At 44.6% G+C, this 23,744-nt stretch overlaps 2 protein-coding genes across 2 annotated transcripts; both read right to left on the reverse strand.

Moving 5' to 3' along the window:
* Window positions 1–1,226: 1,226 nt before the first annotated feature.
* LOC119371924 (uncharacterized) lies at window positions 1,227–8,343 on the reverse strand. Its single transcript, XM_037642379.2, has 4 exons — window positions 7,799–8,343; window positions 7,526–7,705; window positions 7,119–7,236; window positions 1,227–2,706 (listed from the first exon to the last, which is right to left on the reverse strand). Exons 1-4 carry the CDS (start codon window positions 7,990–7,992, stop codon window positions 2,509–2,511), a joined length of 690 nt encoding a protein of 229 aa, XP_037498307.1. The 5' UTR covers window positions 7,993–8,343; the 3' UTR covers window positions 1,227–2,508.
* A 9,043-nt stretch (window positions 8,344–17,386) lies between these two features.
* Window positions 17,387–21,723, reverse strand: LOC119406400 (zinc finger protein 37-like). Its single transcript, XM_037673143.2, has 3 exons — window positions 20,482–21,723; window positions 19,041–19,054; window positions 17,387–17,819 (listed from the first exon to the last, which is right to left on the reverse strand). Exons 1-3 carry the CDS (start codon window positions 20,730–20,732, stop codon window positions 17,431–17,433), a joined length of 654 nt encoding a protein of 217 aa, XP_037529071.1. The 5' UTR covers window positions 20,733–21,723; the 3' UTR covers window positions 17,387–17,430.
* Window positions 21,724–23,744: the final 2,021 nt, after the last annotated feature.

The raw sequence follows: 23,744 nt of genomic DNA on the forward strand, positions 1-23,744 counted from the left end.
GCTCACAGCATTAATGCATTCAGAAAAACATATACACATAAAATGTGAATGGGAGAGAGACATTTCGATTGCTCAGTGTACATTTAAGTGTCACGTTACAAGTGCATTTTTTATGGATGCGGCCGTACATGGACCAACACACGCCAAGGACGCTATGTTTACTTTGGAAAAAAGGCGTGCAGAAAACGTGGTGTTGTTCAAGAAATGGAAAGAAAAGGAAGACATTTTTGTAAAGTGAACAATAATTTTATTTTACCTACGACTTCTCGTTACTGCTTCAGTTTCATAATAAAGCAGTATCTATTTGAGCAAGGCAAATGAAAAATTTCTAGGGGTGTGTGACCAGTGAAATTTCATCTCGAACCGAATTCGAATCGAATAGTGCCGAATAGTGGCCAACATATCAAATATTGAATCGAATATTGAATACACACTACTTTATTCAAAATGGAAAGAAAAAACAAAGAAATGAAATCTGCTCATGTCCTCCAGCAGATAACGCGGTGAGTGTCTGCTACCGATAGACTACAAATTGTCATGCAGAAACACAAGCTCTTGCACATGACCTGGCTTCAAGCTCTCTCGCCGTGATGTTGCGGTGTTTCCTGCAGCTCAAAACATGCGCTCACTGGGCACCTCAGTAGCAGGGGTGGGAAGTTATCGCAAAGCAATTTTGGCGATACCTGGATAAAGTGCAGCTCCATGCTCTTTCCAGTATTTCAAAGGATCATCCTTTCTGGTGATCGTGGGCTCATGGAAGCATTTTTGAAGCGTGAACAAATTTTCACATGTGCAGCCAATCACCAAGGGTTTCGCGGGCGAATGTCGAGAAGTCTTAGAGCGCTTGCGGCATACGCGACCGAACTGTGCAAGAAGCCCGTGCCTTCGTTTCGGAAGCGAAGTTGTGAAAGGCTTGACAGTCTTCTCCTGTGTCTTTTTTTACGTGCGGAAATGACGTAATATCCCTTAAAATAAACATGGGCTCGCTGTTTAATCAGGATATATCGGTGAAAGTTTTAACGAAGTGCCCACTGTAATGACCTTAGCAGCTAAGATGCAAAGCTAACCGAGTTGCACCATTGGCCTTTGTATTGACTGACAAAAATTGGAGGCACAAAGGAACAAGGACAAGAAATGACAGGATTGGTGCCAAACTAACAACTGTTTTATTGTAAAGAACACTGCATTCCAGGTAGCTTCACGCGCATGCGCGAGTCACATTGTAGCGTTTTAGATATTCGTCATGACACATTATTTGAAACTTCTAATACTAGCCGTTCGAAAGTCGAATCGAATTATTCATTGAAGTATTATTCGATTCGAATTCGAAACTCAAATATTTGCACATCCCTAAAAATTTCTCATTAAAATTAGGTGCTACTTCTTAAAGGGCTAGCAGGCATGCGTCTCGGTCCTGTAGCTTCCACAGCGCTGCCAAGAAAAGTTTCCCCAAGTATAGCATGCCACATCGGGCTGGCGTGACGACGAATGAAAATATACAAAATGTGTGAGGCATACAGAACATATACACAATGCACCACAACACCTAACAAAATAAAGTACTTTGCAGGTGTCCCTAAGAAAGTTCGGAAGTGCTTTCATAGCCCGAGATCCAGAGTTTGTCCACAGACCAATAACAGTGAATGTCCCGTTGACATTAAGGATGTTGTTGCTAAATTACATAGCCTGCAAGTGCAAAATAGGTGAGATACATCTTCATCTGTGTATTTCACTCACCTCCAGTAAACAATGCCTGTGCTTTCAACAACATTCACATAATATTGCTTATGTGAGGAATCAGGTCAACAGGAACTCTAGTATTCAAGATATTAAGCATCTTGACATGTTGGATTACTCTAAGTAAGATATAGCATGTCTTTTGCAATTTGCTATGTGCAAACTGAGCATTGCCTCTTGAAAACGGCAGTAATACAACAACCTCCTTCTGTCTTTCAGTGGGTGCTTTGCTAGCACAATAGCACCCGGCTCTATCCTGCTGAGAAATCCAGACTCTAATGTAATGATAGTGTAGGCGCTACAGGCATCTGATACAAATATCACAACATCCATTCGGCAGAATTCCGAGCAAGAACTTCAAAGTATAGCCAACTTTGCAGTGTGAAAACAGCGCCCTTTCTTGTTGCACAGTAGGTGGCTCTTCAGCTCCAAATTTTTGTTCACTCCACAAGAAAGTAGGCAGCAAGAATGGTGCAATTTAACATTGGCTGGCATTCACACCTGAACAACAGAGACGGCTCAGGTATGCACTCTTTCATCGCATCCAGCAAGTTGTTCAATACAACTGAAAATACGTAACTTACTGCTGAGTGGTGTAAACCAAAAAGCACTCGGGTAATTGAGAATGATATTCCAAGCTTTAGTTCTACCAAGGAAATCGCCAGCTTCTGCGAAACTGGTACATCGACCCACCGAACACTGATGGATGAAAGCACAAACATCAGCAATCAGTACAAACATCCGCAAAGTTCCCTGAAGGCGCTCCTGCACTCATTGAGACAGCTGTACCCGAGGGACACACAACTGCACTCTTCTGATCTGGTGCTTGTCGTCGTAGTTGGTTGGCACTGCCTGTACAGCTGCATCTACGTTGTTTGAATGGCACACTTGTGTACTTGCTGAGCCCCCCGATGACACAGAAAGGAACACGCTGCAACAACCACTGCCTTGGTCTTCTGTTTGCGTCAACTGAAAATATTAAGCAAGTGTTTATTACATTACTAACAAAGGACTGTGGTATGAAGTTTTGAGATTAAACATAAGGAGAGAAAACAAGCCAGTTAAGACACCTGTGCAGACACAAAGCTGAAATCATTCTCCCTACTGTAAACAGTCACACTCACCACGTAAGTACAAGTGCAGACACTATAATGGCTGCATGAATGTCATTTCATGCCCTGAAAGTATTTAGTGACTTCAAGTGTGCTCCAACTGCGATGGACTGCAACTGTGTGTGATTGTGCTCCAACTGTGTGAAGCTGTAAGCGCTGAACCAGTCTGTACAATGGTATGAGCAATACAGAGAAGAACCTGAACGCAAGGCAACAAGTTGTTCTGATACCTACAAATTCGTGCCAAGTGGAAGCTTTTAAAGGGAAGGGCCCTGGAACACTTTTTCAGCAGCGTCAGAAAATGCTGCTGATCAGTAGTCGAGGCTCCTGAGAGCACGTGAGTGCAAATATTATAGCGAAGCAAACAGCATGTAATTTACAATTACTTCTCAAAGTTGGCTCTGAACTTTGTTTGCCCTTTTCTCGACAAATGATGTCATAAACCCAAATGACCACATGATAAACGGCCGTGGCCATTGGCTGATTTGAGCATTGTGGGCTGCATAGTTACCGCGGCCACCACGGAATGCCACGACATCCCCATGCTGCGTGCTTCGCGATCACGCTGAAAGTAAGACACGCATTCAAAGAAAAAGAAGAAAGTGCTCAAGGTCATGACGTGCACTGACGACCGGATGTAGCTTCCTGCCCCCTTGTCATACCCCTCCTGCAGAGCTTTCAGCATGCTCGCTAGTACAAAAGGAGACAGAAAGCATTTAAAGCGTGCGACGAATTCCTGTAACTCCGCTCATACTTGACTTATTCTAAAAATTTTTGCAGCAGTCGATTCATGAGGCAATAAGCTCCTTTAATGAATCCATTCGATGATTACTTGGAAAAGTGTTGCAGGGCCCATTTAAAAAAGAAAATTTGTTGTACAGTATGACATTTACCTGAATCTGCTTTTCATGCAGTGAGCATAAACGTTCTACATGTAGCAGCCTGTCTAGGAATACAGAACCTCATTCATGTTATTGAAAAAATAAATTCAAGAACATACTATTTTGGAAAGAAGTACAAACCACAGTGACTAAAGCGCCGGACAGCTTCTGTCTTCCCAGCTGTGAACGTTTACACTGGGAAATCATACAAAAACATGGCTGATCCCTCTGTCATAGGAATCGGTATAACACGAAAGTAAAACGTGTCTTCACAGACGTAGTTGAGCGTTTGTTGTGGATTGTTTCGCCCCGAGGGCGAAGGAATGAATGCTATAGCAACAAGTTGTAATGTCACGTGAAGAACGGCAAGCAGCTCAAAACTTGCAACGCGCTGCTCAAGCAGAAAGGGCGCACAGAACGAACATACAGAGGATGAGCGCGAGCTAACAACTGTGACAGCTAGACAGTTAAAGTGCGCCGGTCGAATACAAAGGAGGGCGCACGAAACGAACGCACAAATATACACAGGATGAGCCCGGACTGTCACCGTTGTAACTTATTTGTTTGTGAGCAGCGCGCTCCTTTCGCAAAAGCGGCCGCTGCAGTGAGCGAAATGACCTTCGTTCTCTCTGTAACTTGAACGCAAACTTGCGGTGAGAGCACAAGACATACAAGATAAGCGCGCGTGCAGGAGCAACCGCACCATGTAGAGGGGCACGCTTATCTCAACGCGTGGGGCGACGCGCACCGTTCGAGCCCTTCGCGCCATCTCGCTGGTGATAACGAAAACACGCTGATGTACCGCGATCTCTGATTACAGCCACCGGCAAATGGTGTATATAAATAGCACGCCGTTCGCATGTCGAAGAACGTGCCGTCTGTGGCGGAGTCGTTTCGCGCTGCGCGCTGGGGATCGAGGGGTCGTAAGTTCGACTCCCGCTGACGGAAATTTTTCTTCTAGTTTTTTCTTTGCCATATGTTACTCTTTATATTTTAGAACGTCAGATCCTTGACGGAAATGCGTCAGTGGAGCCGTGGTGGACCCCGGCATAAAACACTTTCGTGTTAAAATAGGGGCGTATAAAAAGGTTACAATGTATTGAAAAGGGAACTTTTTAACAGAAACATATGCCTTCAGTTTTCATCATGCATAGACATCCCTGTTTAGTGCATCTTTGAAGAGAACTTGAAGCAATTAAGTTTTTGAGGCTGTTTTCATGCCGACTGTTTTCATGTCACTCATAAGTATCATTGCGTTCTGTAGCTTCTCATGGATTGGACTTTCTATGTGAAATTTAAACACAGGCACACTTGTTATTTCTTACAAATACTGAGCTTAAACCTCACTCTTCTGGTACAGTCAGGTATATTACTTCTGGGTACTGGTCTAGCAAGCCTTGTACTTCCTTAACATTTGCACACTTGCTGCATGTGAAGTAATCGTACTTGCCTGGTCAACATGGCACAATGGTATAGGGACATGAACTCAAGGCCCAAGACAGTTTTACCCACACTAATTTCTCACATGGGCAGCAGCATTCAATCGGAAATGTGACAGTTTTTCACTCATGTCATTAAACGGGCACTGACACAAAATTTTGCAGCTGAAATAGTCTTCTGCCGGATCAATTCTTGTGAACATGAATATATCTACAAGATCTCAACAGGAAAAAAATTAAGGTAGCTTTGCACTCAGGGTGCCAAGCCTGAAGGAAGTGTGGAGCTGAGTGGCCTTCTTCGTTTCTCTTTATTATTGCGATAGCAATTATATGGACAGTTTCGGCTGGTTTTTGTCCGTCCCCGTCATGCACCGTATATGTATAAGTATGTATGTATATATATATATATATATATATATATATATATATATATATATATGAAAGTCCCAAAGAAAAATAATTTAGAAAAATGCTTCCGAAGCACACAATCGAACCAGGGACCTCTCGCTCCGCAGCTCGTGGTGCTAGCCACTACGCCACGAAACGCCGATCCTCTAGGGAGCTAACGGCGAGCGTTATATACACACCCTTTACCGCTGGCCGGACTCTGAGACGGCAGGCGCTTATAAGCATTTCTTCATTGTCAGCAAGATGGCGCGAGGAGTGCAACGAAGGCCTTTCGCTCGCTGCAGCGGCCGCGTTTGCGAAAGGAGTGCGCTGTTCAAGCAGAAATAAGTAACAACTGCGACATTTAGTTCGTTCATTTCGTGTGTCCTGCTTTGTTTTAGCAATGCGCTTCAAGTATCGAGCTGTAACGCATGATAGTTCGCGCTCGTCCTGTGTGTGTTCTTTTTGTGCGTCCTTTGGGCTCGAGCGACGCACTGGCAATTTCGAGCTGCTTTCCGTTCTTCGCGTTAGATTACAATTTGTTGCTATCGCATTCATTGCTTCGCCGTTGCGGCGAAACTGTGACTTTTATATGTTTGTCTTTCTTTCTTCCTCTGTTTCATTATTTTTCTCTCATCTGTTTTTTTTAGTCTTTTTGTCTGTTTATTTCTATTTCTTTCTCTCTACGTATATTTTTGTCTTTCTCGCTCTTTCTATCTTTTTCTATTTTGTGCTTCATCTTTCTATCCCTTTCTCTCTCTCTTTATTTCTTTCTCTCTCTCACTTTCTGTATTTTTTCCTATGGTATGCTTCCTTCTTTGATTCTCCCTCTTTCTGTCTTTCTCTTTTTGCCTTTCTTCTATTCCTTCCTCTCTATTTCTCTCTTTCATATTCTATGCTACTCTTTACTCTCTCCCCTCCTCCCCACCCCCACTTCCCTTTCCCGCCACTTTGCTATACTATACTATACAAGGCTATGCTATACTCTGCTAGCGTGCCTGGATAGCCGAGTGGTTAGGAAGCTCGCCTTCGGATCGTGGGTAAGCGGGTTCGAATCCCGCCTCGCCAAGAAATTTTTTCGCCATGAATTTCTCTTTCTTTGTTCCTTTCTCTTTCTCTCTCTCTGCACTCGTTCTCTCACCCATCAGAGTTATTCCATCCTGTGCCAGAGAAATCGGCGCACATGTTTTGGGAGCAGAGCAGAAGATGAATAAGAGGCCTGAGAGGAAGAAGAGTACTAAGAGAGCATGTGCCAATTCGTGATGATGATAGTTTTTGTTCGCACTACCTGGCAATTTCTGCCAGTGCCCCTTTAACATAATTCTTGCTACCTGACTCGACAGGTCACTATATTTCATAAGTGTGATTGTTGAAGGTCTAACAGGAACCTGTGACGTGTTATGACATATATTTTGCATACGAATTCATTTATCATGGTTGAAACTCTCACAAGCAAGGCCTTGTGTAGCAGTTCTATAGTTTTACATGCTGCATAAATAATTCGTAAAATAACTGCAATTAAGGTACCCCTGATGTCCATATAAAAAAACCAGGGAACTTACCACAGATGCAAAGGCGATGTGCTTCTTAATGCTACCAAGACGCAACTCCCCCTGGGGCAAAGCTTCACCGGATGCTGCGATGTTCATGGGTGGCCCTCCCGCAGATGGTGACCCAACTCTAGCATGGTCAAAAATGTTATGAAATGAGTTACTTCAGCGTAAGCGTCCCTGGCACATTCAACTATGCACACAAAGTGAGCTTATCCGCACAGGCCATGCAAGGGTACGTCCAAAGGTGGCTGTCACACATTTTTTCCCCCTTGGTCATTCCTCCCATTTTCATAGAACTAGTGCCACTGTGTGGATGCTTAGCATGACAACGGTGACAATTGGTAATGAAGCAAGCTGGAGAGAAATCTAAGCGATAATTAGAATTATAAATGAAGCCTCAGAACGTTCTTACCCACCGCTGAAACCTTTCAGGCTTCCTTGATGGTGTCACACCATCGTTTTTCCCATAGCAAGCAGGAAAAATCGTTGGGATGTAGGCAGGGTGTTTAGCTATCGTACTCCTCTCGTTTCCGATGAAGTGAGTGCTGCATATACGGGTTTGATCCTTCACAGGCAGCCAATGGCGTCCATAGGGGCTAAAAGAAAGCAAAGTTCATGACTGCGATGAGCAAATTTCATATGTTTGCAAAAAAAAAAAAAAAAGAACATGAGCGTGTTGTTTTGTTTACTTCGCCCGTCGCACTGCCAGGATCCAGCGCTCCCGTCGCTCCTTCTCGTAAGGCCTCCATGGAAATCTATAAAATGTTATCTTTGGGATCTTTCCGGCGGTGTTTCTGTGACTGTTGTTGCAGCCGTAAACGCAACAGTACACGGTTCCACTCCTTTTTGAACGCGATTCTGCATCGTTCTTTCTAGGTGCCATGCTTTCGCACGCTCGCGCACATAAGCGACCGGCTTGTTACGCCCCGCGTCGCAGGTGGCGCCACTTGTTCAGCTCGCGGCTGGTCAACACCACCTGAGCTTGAGAGCACGAGTCCTCTAGGATCTACTCTGAAGCTGCTTCACATGGACGAATATTAGCTTTCACGGAGGAGGATTATGTGCAGGTTCTCGCCGTTTGCCTGGTTCATCTGATGCACATCACCGTCGACGGGCAGCACAAGATTCACATAATCACATGAAGATATGGGACACGAATAACGATGGACGATGTTCCTCGTAGTGACGCTGTTCTAATGACAGAGAAAACACGTCTTCAAGCGTTCTACATCTGTAAAACTACAGGTAAAACGAAAACTACTGTCAAAATTCTCGTCCCTGCTACTGCCAATCGCGATGGAGCTTCTCTACGTGTCAGAAAACATGCATGAAAAATAATCTGTACGCTCAAGTTCCTGAAGGCGTTTTCCGGCGCGCATATGAGAACAGAGTAGGAGAAACAAATTAAAAATCAGGTAAGAACGTTGAACCTAGCGTATGGCATAATCAAGATCTAAGTCGCCGAACCTAGGACACCTAGGACGAATAGCGCGGGTGTTTCGAAAATCAGCAACCCAGCCATTTCCAAGCCCTGAAAACGATCGGACCCTATCGTCAAGCATTACATTTTCCTTTCCGAGTTTTGGGCAAAGTGTTCACTAAGTGTTTGCTGGCTTGTGACAGGCGTCTCTCCTCGTAAGCTCGTGTTGGCGTCGGCGAAATGACTGGCAGCTTCGTCGCTATCGGTCGGCGTCTCAGGCGCACCACTGCCATGGCCGCTCAACGAACATGACAACGTTGGGACGAGAATGGCGCCCGCAGACGCGCGCGTGCAATTCAGTGCGAGGCATACGCGTGGGCACGGGGTGGGGTGGGATGCAGGGAGCCCCCCCCCCCTCCAGTCGCCCAAGAAGGGGGGGGGGGGGGCGCAAAGTTTAGAGCATACGGTTTTAGAGCATTGCACACATCGTTTGGTAAACAATACAGGAACTCCATACACTTAACATCTGCACAGACATTACAGTTGAGAGACTCAAAGCAAGAACAGAAACTTAGCAGAAGAGGTTGATTATGAGCAGATGCTAATGCGGAGTGCGTGCCTTTCCAGTGTAAGAAGAAACAAAATCAAGGAGCAAGATGCAGAGACATGCCAAGTGACCTACAGACAGACAGATTTTTGTTTTCAGCAGTCCAGAGGCCCTCACAATAATACACAGCGCCACATACATTATGATTGCAGCACCTAATAAGGCATTTATGGATGGTAATACAGAAGGGCTGTCAGTTGGGCTTGTTGGTTCATGATCTTGAGGGTTGAATCGCGCAAACAAGACAGAGACTAAAAGAATAGCTGTAGCAGAGGCCAGCTTACAGTACGAGATGAGATAATTCCACTTGCTAGTCTGGACAGGTCTATACTATGTGGTAGGCATTGGCTTTTATGACAAAAAGGGGACAGCACGGATATGTTGAACGCATCCAGTTCCATGTTAAAGGGACACTAAAGAGAAAGAATGAATCGGTTTAGATCGATAAATTATGCTCTGAGAACTCTAATGTCGTTAATTTCACCATCATAGCTTTATTAAAAGAGGAGAAAATCAAGGTCAAGGTTTTACTTTTAAATTTCGCGCTGAAATCTCCCCGCGTGACGTCACGAATTTCAAAGTGTATTTATCGTACTTTGGCGCCATTAGCTCAACAAAATTACCCCAAACTTGGTATGTTAAGTCTGTGGCCCCCTCAGAGGACAATGTACTTCATTTTTACCGATTAGGAACTACATAGTCCCTAGTAGGCGCCGTCAAAACATGTGACGTCACGGCGAATGGTGCGGAAACCTCAAGGTGGCGTTGCCACCCACATTTTGTTTTTGCTTGTTCTCTCACTTACTAAGCGTCTTCTCGCAGCAAGCGTGGTGTTCTTGGTATCGTGAAAGAGTACTTTACTAAAATGAGAAAAATTGTTTTGCTATTTAGTGTCCCTTTAAGGTAACAACTAGACAGTAATGTCAGCCTACAGGTCTTTCACATACTTCGAGCAAAGATTTCTGCTAAACGTTTTCACCAATCTGATTTCTATAATGCATACAGAACCACACAACATACGCAAACTCAAGGCAGGCACGGTATGAAGGCAATACAACACGACAGCATGTTGCGTTAGCTTTGCTTGTGTCACGCACACTCATACCACCCTGGCCTCTGTGTAGCATACATTAAGTATGCTGCACAGTTAATTATGATGCATTTCTGGCACTAATAGATTTTCATAGCTCTTAATATTGCGGTAGTCCTCAAGTATTACTAACTACTTTGCTGTTTAACATTTCAGCGTGGGTGCTCTTCGTCAAAGTTCTGTATCCTCTGTGGTATGAATTTATGCAAGGTTTGCACAAGCCTTGGTAAACGTGCCAACAACTCCATGCACTCCATACACACCACACACCTCGAGTGCACTATAAATTACTGACAGTTCTGTGGACGGCTCAAAAACAGCAACTCTGAGAATCGCAGCTGTTCCCTGCGCGAAAGGTACTCAGCAGAACATTTTCTCCGGCATCACACTTGCACCTTGCAAATTACATGGAAACGTAAACTTCCTGTTAATCTACACAACCGAAGGCTAAAATTCTCTCCATAAATGTTGCATTTGGTCCGCTCATGTAGACTTACTTCTGTGGGCCTGTAAAACCTGGGAGGGAAAAAAAGGACAAGACTGTTAAGTACACAGACTTAAGTACAGACGATGAGTTGCATGCAGAATTGGGTATTAATTATGCACACATGGCTTACGTCCCAAATTTCTAACATGCCAGGTGTCCAGTGGCAATTGTGCTACTAAACACATGGTCATAGGTTCGACTTTTAGCTGCCACAACCACATTCCAGTAGAGGCAGACGCAATAATTAATACCTATGTTTTTGCATTTGAAGCACATTAAAAAAATTTCAAGGTAAATCAAGTTGAGAGCCCTCCACAAGGGTGTCATCTACAATGTTGTTTTTGAATATTAAAACACACTAAATATTAATAGGTCATGCTCAACTACCCAGCCATTAAAAAAAAACTGAACAATTTTTTCACTTGAAATTTTTTACAAATAATTTATATGCTTGAAAAAATATACTGTAGACAAGCGCCATCTTAGTTACCTAGAATGTCCAAGAATTTTTTAGATAAAGAAGGTTCTTCCTCAACATATCTATGTTTTACTATAGGAATGAAATTAATGTAAAATACAAAACAGTATGCAGTGGGGACTAAATAGCAGCTGCTGATGTTAAATCGTATCGGAAAAACAAAGTGAATGAACCTGCAACCTGAAATAGTTGCATTTATCTTTTGTGGTGCGGCATTGTACTATTGGACTATGCAGCTTTAGAAGGGAACCCAACTTGGCAGATGGAATCAGATATGGGTACAAAATCAGTGCAAAAGCCATACGAAAGAGCTTGGGTTTCTTAATATGAAAGACTGCTTTCATCTTAAAGGGGCCCTGCAACACCTTTCTTAGTTATATTGGAATAGTCTCATTATTGACGCATGACTCTTCACGAGTCATATGCCGCAAAAATTTTTCGAATCCGTCAAGTCTAAGTGGTGTTACCAAATTATAGAGATCACGTTCCGCAGCTTTCTCCCTCAACTCAACGCCGCGAGCGCGCGGAAAGCTATAGGCAGAGAGTCGACAGAGGGAGCGCAGAGGAGCGAGGCTCCGCCCAAGAGCGCTGGCGGAGTTTTTTTCTTCATTTTTTTCTCTCTGACGTCTGGGCGCAACCACGTGGTCTGTGCCGCCACTTCCGGTCGGCTTGCGTCGTTCTCGTCGATCGCACTGTGTATCGCGCGTGCTTGAAAACTGCGCGTCGGTTTGGTAATGTTGGGTGTGCACCTCGAACGCCGTAGTGTTTTCATCGCTCTGCCAACCATGGAAGCAAACCTGCGTGCTCGTTTGGAACGAATGACAGCTGAGATCGGTTTCGGCCCATACTCCGATACACCGCCTCGTAAGACGGCACTGGCAGACGACCCCGAAGCGCCGCCATTACCGGACGCCAGCAATGTTATCGGAGACACGCTGCGCCCGTGCCTCGGTCGGTCGTGAGAACGTGCCGACGATGCAGTTCTCAGCTGACGAGGCAACACTCGAACGGCTGCCACTCTCAACGGCAACCGGCGATGGTCAAAAGCACAGAAATATTCACGTTTTCGGCACTGCGCATGGCGAAGAAAACGGAACCACGCAACTACGAGCAGACGAGCTGTCGGTGAGACCGGAAGGGCTAATATTAATGTTTGTTCGGTGTTTTTAACGCGATAACATAATATAAACATACATATTATCTACTTATTGAACTCAAAATTAACAACGAAAGTAATAATGAGGGTGTTATCGTGATTATAACATCAGCCAATGGTGGAACTGCCGACAATCGCGTCATATTTTGCGGACTAATACACTGAGGGACCATCACTCAGAACTACTCCCAAGTAATAGTTCACACTTGGGTGCTCCATCTAGCCTTTGGCAAAATGCTATGCAAAAGCTAGTAAATTTTGCTTTCCATGAAATTGTTAAGCCTGTCCAAACGAAGTTTATTTTGGAATTTTCAGGAGGCAGTGAAAGCTAAGAGCAGTCACTGTTTTTGTGTCATCTTTAAAGCAACCATATCCAATTACTTCAGGAGAATACTCAGTGGTACCACAGAATTAGTGCTTAACCTTGTGTCAGTGGCTTCGACGCACGGGACTTGATTTCTGTTCCGCACAACCTGAAACAGCATTGGAGGCTAATGTGCGGCGTCACCTGAGATATTGCTTTCTCCACCCTCATTGGAAGTTGAAGGATCTATGAAATTAAACTCCATCGAGATTAACCGTTCATTCACACTGACAAGGAGGGAAAAAGGTAGTAAAAAGACATTGTCTCATCCAACTTCACGTCATGTCTCGCACTGTTTTTCCCTTTTATCTGAGGGGCCTGGAATTTGGATGCAGCCCATAGTTAGCTACATAGTTAGCTAGCCAACTACATAGTTAGCCCATAGTTAGCTACACACGATGCCTTTTTGGGTCACCCTCGTGAACAATGCAAACAATGCCACATTGCATTTGACTGACATGATAGCACTGCATAAGTTTGTGAAATGGCATCGCCATCAGTGGCGTAGCCAGGGGGAGTGGTTTGGTGGCTCAAACGAACCTGAAAGAGTGGTAGGGTAGGGATGAGGAGAGAGGTAGAGGGCGGGGACAAGATTCTCCTTTCCCCTTTTGTGTAATGGTAGCCAAAGCAACTTGATAAAGGAGGTGGGCGACAGGCACTGCAGGAAGGGGGGGGGAGGCTGACAAAGGCTTTGGGGAGGGGTGATCGCCCCTACCGCCCCCCCCTCCCCTCTGGATCCGCCACTGGTCACTGCCGACCATAATGCCACATGATACCTCAATTACAGTATATATTGTAGGCGCAGCACCCCAGCTGAAACTCCACAGTCAGCAGCAAGTCTATTCGGAAATGTATACTCAGTAGCCCAAGTTGACTCAATCTCGTTCCTTAGCCCTTCGACAAGCTATGTACACAATTGTTAACCACTTGTTTTTGCTATTTGTATCAACTAGGGGCTAGGAAAGAGCAAGATATATCGAGGTTTGGATGAATTGAACGTCCTGCATAATAAATTTGTCTTCATTTAACTTCATTTTGCAGTGTACTGTTGCATATGATCACTTTGCTGAAAGCACTGTCACGTTTGACAAGTCGTTCGACTCGCCGCTTCGGGAGGAGTGGCGTCGTAGCCATGGCAGACATAAGGCAGACACATTGGCGTCAGCGTGCCAGCAGCTATTCGCCTTCGCTGTGCAGTCGCAGTCTGACACTGCGCTGGAGCCGATTGATAGCGCCTCTGACTGGCGTTTGTATGTGGGTAACGCCATGGAGAAGGAGAGCGCAAAGGCTGCTCAACGGCGCAGAAGAGCCGAGAAGCTTATCTCATCGGATCCCGAAGTAGTTGCCTGGCAATTAGCGGTTCAGCGTACGAAGAATGAAATGAAGAAGGCTAATAATCCTAGACAACCTGGAAAGCTAAGAATAATCAGCTGAACCTTTGCTAACGCTACGTACATCCTGGCATAGCCGAGCTAAGCAACTGCAAATTTTTTTCGACAAAATGAAAATAGGCAGCCACACCTACCACACTTCTGAGTGTGCCATGAACTGCAACCAGATGCCTGAGGAATATATCTTGCATAAAAGTGTGAATTTAGAATGTTGTCTTGCCGAACATTAGTCGGATATTGGGTTGATATAAAAAAAAAAAGGTGTGCAAAAAGAAAATAGCGCTAGCGCTGCAACTGATAGCCATGGATGCACACTTAGATCTAAGCTCATGGGAGGGAAAATTATTCTCTGAAGAAAGCACAACAACAACAAATAGGCCCAGCAGTAGAATCTTTAATGTTGCCAAACTCATTAGTCTTGGTAAAAACGTGCTCACTGGGTGATTGGCATGGCATACGTGGTATCCTTTGCGGTATCGCTCATTACGACTAGCACTCAGTGTACACTAACAGTGTGCTCCACCTAGGCCCTCAAATATTGTAAAGTACTGTGGCACACCCTGCACCCCTGTCAATTATTCTTTTAGGTTAAAGGCCAGGTGCCACAATAAGCCACCTTAGTGCAGTGCACCTTGAACCTTGCAGGGAATATGTTCAGACCGGCACACCACAACTTGCACCTTTGGCTTGCAACATATGGCACGAGTGTTTTGATGACTTAACTTATTCCTTAAACACACCGACTGCAATACTCTTGATCTACAGAGTCACGTGTTATTGCTTTGTTGCGAGGAGCTAGCTTGATAACATGAAGGAATATACATGCATCCGTAAAGTTCATCATATAGTGTAAACATGCCAATGTGATGTATATCAAAAGATAGCCATCCCTCTTTAATGTGAATTTTTGAGCCTGGAGAACTCTGCCGACACATCTACAACCTTTCAAGCGAGCGCAGAATACTACTGTCATGTGAAAGTCCTGTGACTTCTATCCTGTGACACTTTCACAAGAAATTCTTATGACCTACATTTGATCTGTGGCAGAATGGCACCAACCACAAATATTCCAAAGATTCCATTGAGTAACCGGAAAGGCAAACTATTAAAGATCATCACACAGCACAGTGGAGAAATTATTTACATAAACATTGAGACAGCTTTTTAACACCATTTGAGTAGTTCTGTCTTGTAGGTTTCTCGGATTTAAATTGTTCGTTACATTTCCAGGGAGAGGTTTGTACGCATTTGCTCACACAGCAAATTGAAGAAAAAATCGTTAGCAGCAAGATCAAATAAGCTAACTGCAGTGATAGTGATAGGGGTTCTTTCATTCTGCAAAGCCTTCATCCAATGTTAAAACCTATAGTCAGGTTGCAGTGTCAGTTGCGCCATCGCATTGTATATTCCCGAAAACTGTGTGGCACAACTCCAAGGAAAGTCAGAGATAAGCAGATAGGTTTAAGGAAAGGTTTTATACCAGACTATTGGCTGTCCATACTTCCTGCCAAGTATTTTTATGCAAGCTCCCCCATGCGACTAGCAGTGCAGATGTGTTTTGCTGACCTTTGTAATGTGCAGGAGTCGAGTTTTGTCTCCTTTAAAGGGGCCCTGCAACACTTTTCGAGCATGCTCAAAAAGCGCTGCCGATCGGTAGTCGAGGCTCCCGAGAACACGCGAGCCAAATATTATAGCGATGCGCACGGCCTGGAATTTACAATAAATTCTCAAAGTCAGCTGAAAATCGCTCCCTCTTCTCTCGACAAATGATGTATTAGTCCGCAAAATATGACGCGATTGTCGGCAGTTCCACCATTGGCTGATGTTATAATCACGATAACACCCTCATTATTACTTTCGTTGTTAATTTTGAGTTCAATAAGTAGATAATATGTATGTTTATATTATGTTATCGCGTTAAAAACACCGAACAAACATTAATATTAGCACTTCCGGTCTCACCGACAGCTCGTCTGCTCGTAGTTGCGTGGTTCCGTTTTCTTCGCCAAGCGCAGTGCCGAAAACGTGAACATTTCTGTGCTTTTGACCATCGCCGGTTGCCGTTGAGAGTGGCAGCCGTTCGAGTGTTGCCTCGTCAGCTGAGAACTGCATCGTCGGCACGTTCTCACGACCGACCGAGGCACGGGCGCAGCGTGTCTCCGATAACAATGCTGGCGTCCGGTAATGGCGGCGCTTCGGGGTCGTCTGCCAGTGCCGTCTTACGAGGCGGTGTATCGGAGTATGGGCCGAAACCAATCTCAGCTGTCATTCGTTCCAAACGAGCGCGCAGGTTTGCTTCCATGGTTGGCAGAGCGATGAAAACACTACGGCGTTCGAGGTGCACACCCAACATTACCAAACCGACGCGCAGTTTTCAAGCACGCGCGATACACAGCGCGATCGACTCCGCACGACGAGAACGACGCAAGCCGACCGGAAGTGGCGGCACAGACCACGTGGTTGCGCCGAGACGCCAGAGAGAAAAAAATGAAAAAAATGCCGCCGGCGCTGACGTCGCCTCCTCGCACCTCCGCCCCCCCTCCTCCCCTCACGCCGCGCGCAGCTTTCCGCGCGCTCGCTGCGTTGAGTTGAGAGAGAAAGCTGCGGAACGTGATCTCTATAATTTGGTAACACCACTTAGACTTGACGGATTCGAAAAATTTTTGCGGCATATGGCTCGTGAAGAGTCATACGTCAATAATGGGACTATTCCAATATAACAAAGAAAGGTGTTGCAGGGCCCCTTTAATTACCTGTACTAGCACATCACACTTTTCCAATATCAGGAGAGCCACTCATACCAAGAGATGAACCTTTGTAAGCCGGAATGAAAACATGCTAAAATGATAGATGGTTTCACAACCTAAAAGGTGCTCGCAGCAGCTCGCCGTGACACTGGATATTGATGGCCTCTGCACTAGTCAAAATTTTTGTCAGCGGAGATACACTGTATTCTAAAAGATAAAACCTACACTTACAGATGCTTCAAGTGCTTTCACGGGGCCAAAAGATACACCGAAATCCCTGATGTCACAGTGATTTATCAGTGATGAAGTTTAGGTATGAAATTAAAGAAACTCAAGTTTCATCTTAAACTCTCGTTTTTAGCTCTAAAATTGTCACCATAATATTAATGAAGTTAATGAACACATTAGTGTAAACAGATTTAGCGCCCCTCTTCAGCACCCCTTTAAATATGTGTAAGAACTGGCCTCTTCTTCTGATACATCCGACAAAGATGTAGCAATTGACGACAGAGGTGGACAGCTGCTGAGCAAAGATTGCAATGCTCAATGCCAGAAAATGTCACGGACATGTGGCAGGCCCCTCAACGAGTAGCAGCCACTTTCAAGTGTTTGCGGAGCTCGTGGTACTTGCATGGCAACTTGCGCGCGAAGGCCATGGGACAAAAGCGACACTGATATGGTTTCTCCCCTGTGTGCGTTCGCACGTGATGTACGAGGTTGGCCTTCTGCGTGAAGGATCGGGGGCAGAAGTGGCACTGAAATGGCCTCTCGCCAGTGTGTATGCGGAGGTGAGTGTTCAGGTTGCCACGCGTAGCAAAGCACTTGTTGCAGTAGCCACAGGTGTGAAGCTCAGTGTTCACACTTTCAGGGGCACTTCCACTGTTTTCCACAACCAAAAAATGTTGTCCCACTTGTACGATGGATGAGTTGTTTGGGCGCTGATTGGCACCGTGCTGCCACCTGGTGGGTTCTGCAAAACGGATGAACCAATTTAACGCAAAAGCTACACTCTGTGGAGACGTAGCACCGCATCAGACAAGGAAGAAAATGCAGGAAGGACCAATTTGGCTTGCTGTGAAAGCATCGCCGGATTGAAATAGAATGAAGACTGTGTTTCTGATACAACAGCAGATATAAAGTTGACATTGGGCACCACTTCCCATCATTTGCCCAACATATGGTGTCACTATCCAACATTATCAATAGTTAAGCCATCATTATGCAGCACAGGTTGAGATACGCCATCATTAGCCAATGCTAACCAGTACTGGTAGCATGTGAGTAAACGCTGCAGGCATTTTTCACAAATTGTGGAGGAAAGAGAAAAGGAGGAGGTTATGCTGAGATGTGCTCTCACATATAACTATTTGTAGTGTGCAAAATATTAAAGGAAGTGAAGGCGACAGGACTGAGCACATTCTAACAACTTTCAACATATTGTGCACTAAAGAAAGTTTCTCTTTGTCTGGAGGTAATGTTTCACCAAGAAACCCAAGCAACCTAATTCAGCTGTAGCATTGTTATTAGCTTTCATATCTGCTTTCCAGTTTGAGCATGCTACCTCATAGCATCAGTCAATAAACTGTCCTTTTCCTTTCACATCGAATAGCTAGCTGTTATCTTTTGATGGTGGAAACACTATATTTATTGGCTTCTAAAAGTCACTGCAACAGTGGAAATGGAGTTTATAAGCAAAGCCTTGCAAACCACTAGTATGCATTGCTATACAAACGGAAAGAAATTGACACACTGGTTGCATTCCCTATTATAGTTACGGCACAGTTGCAAGTGCCATCTGAAACTGTATCTGAACGCAACTGCATGGCTTAAGTTATACTACAGTGTTCACTCAAATGTTCAAGGTTTATGAAACATATGTACAGCAGCCTTGAAAACCAATTATCTATTCCTGATAATTTAGGCATGCAGCACAGAAGTGGCAGGTAGTGTAGCATGACAAACACATGCACATGTACACACTCCACCCTTTTAACAATATAAAAGTTTTTATTTGGCCATATACTTTACATGCGGGCTACTGTGAAAACAAACCCACAGCATACAAAGAAAATGCCAAAATGATGTATTATATGACATTAAACAGGGGATTTTGCTGCACTTCTCACTTTTAAAAAAAGGAGAGTGAGAGACCGATAGACATACAATAAATGATGATAAAAAATCAGCTCACTTGCTGATATGTGTCTGCAAACACAGCAGCAGAAGAAAAGAAATAATGCTTCAACTGGACGAACTACTATAAAGCAGTGACTAAGCAACTCTCATGGTTCTAAACATGAATATATGTTGGACTTTGATATTAAAGTTAACAAATGTTATTGGAATAATTTAAATGAGTATTATGTGGATCCCTTATAATGCAAAGAATGCTGAGTTTTTGTTCAGCACGTTTTGGCGAGTATAGATCAGACGACAAAGTTGCACCTTTTCACAGGAAACCACCTTACTCAGCAAAAACTTCTGGCTATCCAGCACAGCCAGACACCCGACACGAACCACAATTTATCTCATACATTACACACTACACTAAATTTTTCTTGCATGAACACTTTCTCAACATACTTGTTAGAAACCATTTCCATGTTCCAATACTCTGTTACAGCTATATATCAATGTGTATCTATCAATGCCACATGGCTTCAAAATTCTCCTTTGTGTGCAGTTCCTCCATTTTATGTTTCTGCAAAAAATATTCAGGGCACTCCTGAGCACTCACCAGCTTTACTTAATGTTGCTCCGTCTAATGTTTACGAACCAGCAAGCACTCGAGTTCCAAACCATGTTTTGCTGCACATCAAGAACCTTTCTCTTCTGCTTGACACTTTTGTATTCGAAACCGTGCCTTTTGCTGCATATGCTGCAAACCGTGCCACATTGGTTAACAGAATATCCACAACCAGCCAACTTTACAGTCGCCCTTGATATGAGCTGGAGCACAGCACCCATTGTCAAAGTGGCACCAATGCTACGCAGTGGCACTGACAAACACTGAACTAAACACTCCTTCAATTACCGGTTGTTTGTTAAACCAGTGTAACATTTGACAGTATCACTGCACAGGCTTGAGGTCCCTTCTACATAAAGCTTTACATCGACCATGTGCACCGTGCTCATATTGAGCATGAGTGAACAAAACAGCAGCCAGCGATGGCAAAGTGAACAACAGAATCAAAAGAAAGGTTTGCTTCAGAAGAGGCATTCCGTTGAACTCAGATCACCATGGCCAATCCGAAATCTAGTCCCCGACTTTCCGTGTGCCATACGGCAAGGCGGAAGCCATAGGCAGCGAAGTGAAAATGCGAGAAAACAGTTCGCCTCGAAGTTTTCAGAATAATGGCAGTGCCAACTTAAACAGCCTATGATTATGGTATTCCAAGTGCCATTTGCTGAATCAACCTGGGATTACACTTAAGCTTCACCGCCGTTATCTCATGATTTGCCACTGATACCGCCCACTCACGTCCACTAGCACTCACACTTGATAAGAGTCAGTCAAGTCTGTCTGAGTACTGGCAGGTGTGCGAGCCCGTCGACATAACAGCCCTGATTATGAGGGTGGCTCTATTAAGCCCCCTGCACTCATTATTGAAAAAATGCCATGTGCATCTCACTTTGTGCTCCTGCCACCACTTCTTGTGTGCGTCGGCAAATGAGCCATGAGGCTTATCTTTTGTCTGAAGGTGGTGGGGCAGAGGTGGCACTGGAAAGGTCTCTCGCCGGTGTGGATGCGGAGGTGCGTGACTAGGTGTCCCTTCTGCATGAAGGCTTTGCCGCAGATGTTACACTTGTGCGGACGCTCGCCCGTGTGTATTCTCAGGTGATCCTTCATGTGGGTTCGGTTTGACGTCACGTAGGCGCACATGTTGCACTGCAACAGACGATCTTTGATGGTCTGCACGTCTCGAAGGCATCGTGGTCGGCCAGGACCGCGGTGCGCAGTGACAGAGTCTGCACAGATTAAAATCACATATTCTTGATAAAAGAAGAAAGAGGCAAACGAGTTGGGAGACGGAGAGGTCAGCCAGTATGTGGTGCAGCCAGGGTTCACCCCACGGTGGGCGGCGATGGAAATGCTGCCCACCGCACCGCTTCACCGCCCACCGCTTTAATTGACCCATTTGAAATGCACTGAGAAACCAATAAATAGCGAATGTGTGCATTAAATGCCTCCGAGCCGTGCCTCCCGCCACCTGGTTATGTAAAACGAAATCTGGAAAGGTTTCGGAGATTGACAACTCTAGTGTGAGCGCTCAAGCACAAGCACACAAGCGTCCCCGCTTCCGTTTCCTAAGTATGAATCTTGGAGGCAGTGCCTACGCATTGCCTCCAAAATGTGCGACCGGAAATAGAGTGTGGATGTGTGTGGAAAACAATACGCTGTTCGAAAACTTAAAATTGTTAAACTTAATATCCCCCCCCGTTCAATATGTTCACCCCTAAAAAATATCTGGGGAGAACCCTGGGTGCAGCTGCAAAGGAATAACAAGGTGACGATAATGAAATAAGATTATGAAAGAAGAAAGGAAGAGAACTTGCACATACTAAACAGAAGATTGTGCAGAACTACATCATGCCACACACAATCTACGTGTTGGTAACAACAGCAGTAACACGTTGTGCTCATAACAATACGGACCAGGACTCTATTTTTTTTTCCATTGATGGGAAAGCATTCAGCGTGATCAACTCTTTGTGTGTGCATGCTGCAGTGAGGGCAACTGCAAAAGATGGAGCCTGAGTTTCTCCAGACAGCAGTAGATGTCGAAAGCTAGACACGTGGAGCACACGTACAAGGAACCATAGTTATATAGTCAGGCGAGTTGGTACAACCGATTCGCACTACTATAACCGACTCGCATGACAACAGTGCAAACAAAACGTAATGTTGCTGCCACAAGGCTGCAAGTATGGAATGCGGCGTCCTCTTCATGACCATTACATAGCAGTGAACAAAGGCGACACAAGCAGAAAGGTGCAATCACTGGCTCACAAGTGCAGATATGATCCAGAGGGAACAGACCCAACAAACATCCAAAAAAGTATGCATGCGGAAAATGTCACACACTCGGGAACGATCACTAAAAGTAACTGGTCACTTGATAAAACAACTGAAGCTTCACTGAAACACGCGTGCTCATTGATGTTTTATCCTTTTACCATTTCATGTGTATGCTGGAGGTGGTGTTTCATGGGAAATGAAGGATCCACAAACGAGGGCATTTCCAGAGCTTGCCTAATCCCATTTCTTTTGCCATTACTCCCTTGCATGCTGCTAGTGCAAAAATGTAGATGGTATTTCCCAACTTGCCCACTTTTTCTATTCTTCCACAACTAATCTCCGAAGCCTGTCCATCTTACATTGCAGGTGTGTGAGAGCGGTACAATGTACACCTGTTCTGCAACCTAAAAGGAAGTCAAATTTGGAATGAGTGGCTAATCAGTAGTCAAGTAATCGAGGTAGATATGTAAGCGTGAACATTCCGTACTGATGATGCTGGCGTAACAACTTTGTCAGAGCAAGTACACTAAGATGCATTTGGAATTTCAATGGACAAACACTGATAATAAGTACTTTTGAATGCATACGCTTTTCCTTCATATTAATGTTCACTTGTCAGCATCAGACTTTACTAGTGCTGTGTGGCTAATCTCAAAAGCAGCTGAGATGCCCCTGTCCAATCGTGGCCTCCGTGATTAGTTCCGGCAATGAGCCATTTCTATGGCCGTCCCATTTGGCGCATTTCAAAGAAGAGAAGTGTAGTTTTGTCAATGCCTTAACACAGAAAGAGGTGGCGACGTTAGCCCAAGCCTCGCTCATAGCATCTGTCCATATTAAAAATAGCTCTGCGACACTCGCCTGTCTCGTCTGGCCATAGCATCGCATTCCCCGCTTACGCTCCTTCCGTGAGAAATCGCGGCTGGGCTAGAGAAGACCTCTAGCTCGGCTGTGGTGTTATTTTTTTTTGTTAACTCTTGAACATGTCGCAAGATGGCATTCTTAGTCTAGGTCTACATCCAATCAGCAATGCTCTTCTGGCTGAAACACCGCTTTCTCTCATTACACTCTCCCCGTGTGAATGGAACAGCCTGACAACAGCGCGTTGCTGGAGCTAATCGCAGAGGCCACTGTCCAATTATACAAATGTGGTCTTTATTCACTAGAAAGTTGTTAGTAACATTAGACATGTGAATTTTGTTTGCAGGATGAACTACCATAGAGCACAGCAGATCATCAGTACACATGAACATCGATGCTGATTTTCAACAGCATCTCATCACCAGTGCTCTGGCACAGACAAGTGAAGTGCTGAATTGTCAGATGTAATCTGTCAATTGCGAGTCATTTCTAGGGAGGAGCTACCCATATACTGCATACACTTGCACGCAGCTCTCAGAATACAAATTACCATGCGAGTCTTTCACAAAGAGTTGAAGAAAGCATTGGTGACAACAGCGGACACATGACTGTAACAGGAGTGCTTCTATTACACAAAACCTTGATGCAGTGTGAAAAAATGTAATCGTCGCTAAAATGCGCAGTCAGCTCCATCTACTGTGACACATTCATATTTCACTGAGCTCAGCCCTGTGGCTTCAGCATTACAGCAAAAGATAACCTGCAGGCATAAAAAATTGGGTTGAAGCAGTGTTTATCACGTTGAGCAAAGTAACAATTTGGGCGAGTTGGTAGAACTTCATCATAAAACAGTGCACACACATGAAGACGAAAAAGAAACTGATGACACGAGCGCTATTAACTGAAATTTTTATCCAACAACAACATATATCCATAAAGAAGATCATCCCATGATGCAACACGTGTACCTAGGCTGCAAACTAGTGACGGTATGCACAACTTCAGCAAGAACATTGT

Source organism: Rhipicephalus sanguineus, chromosome 10, assembly GCF_013339695.2.
Source record: "Rhipicephalus sanguineus isolate Rsan-2018 chromosome 10, BIME_Rsan_1.4, whole genome shotgun sequence".
NCBI lineage: Eukaryota > Metazoa > Arthropoda > Arachnida > Ixodida > Ixodidae > Rhipicephalus > Rhipicephalus sanguineus.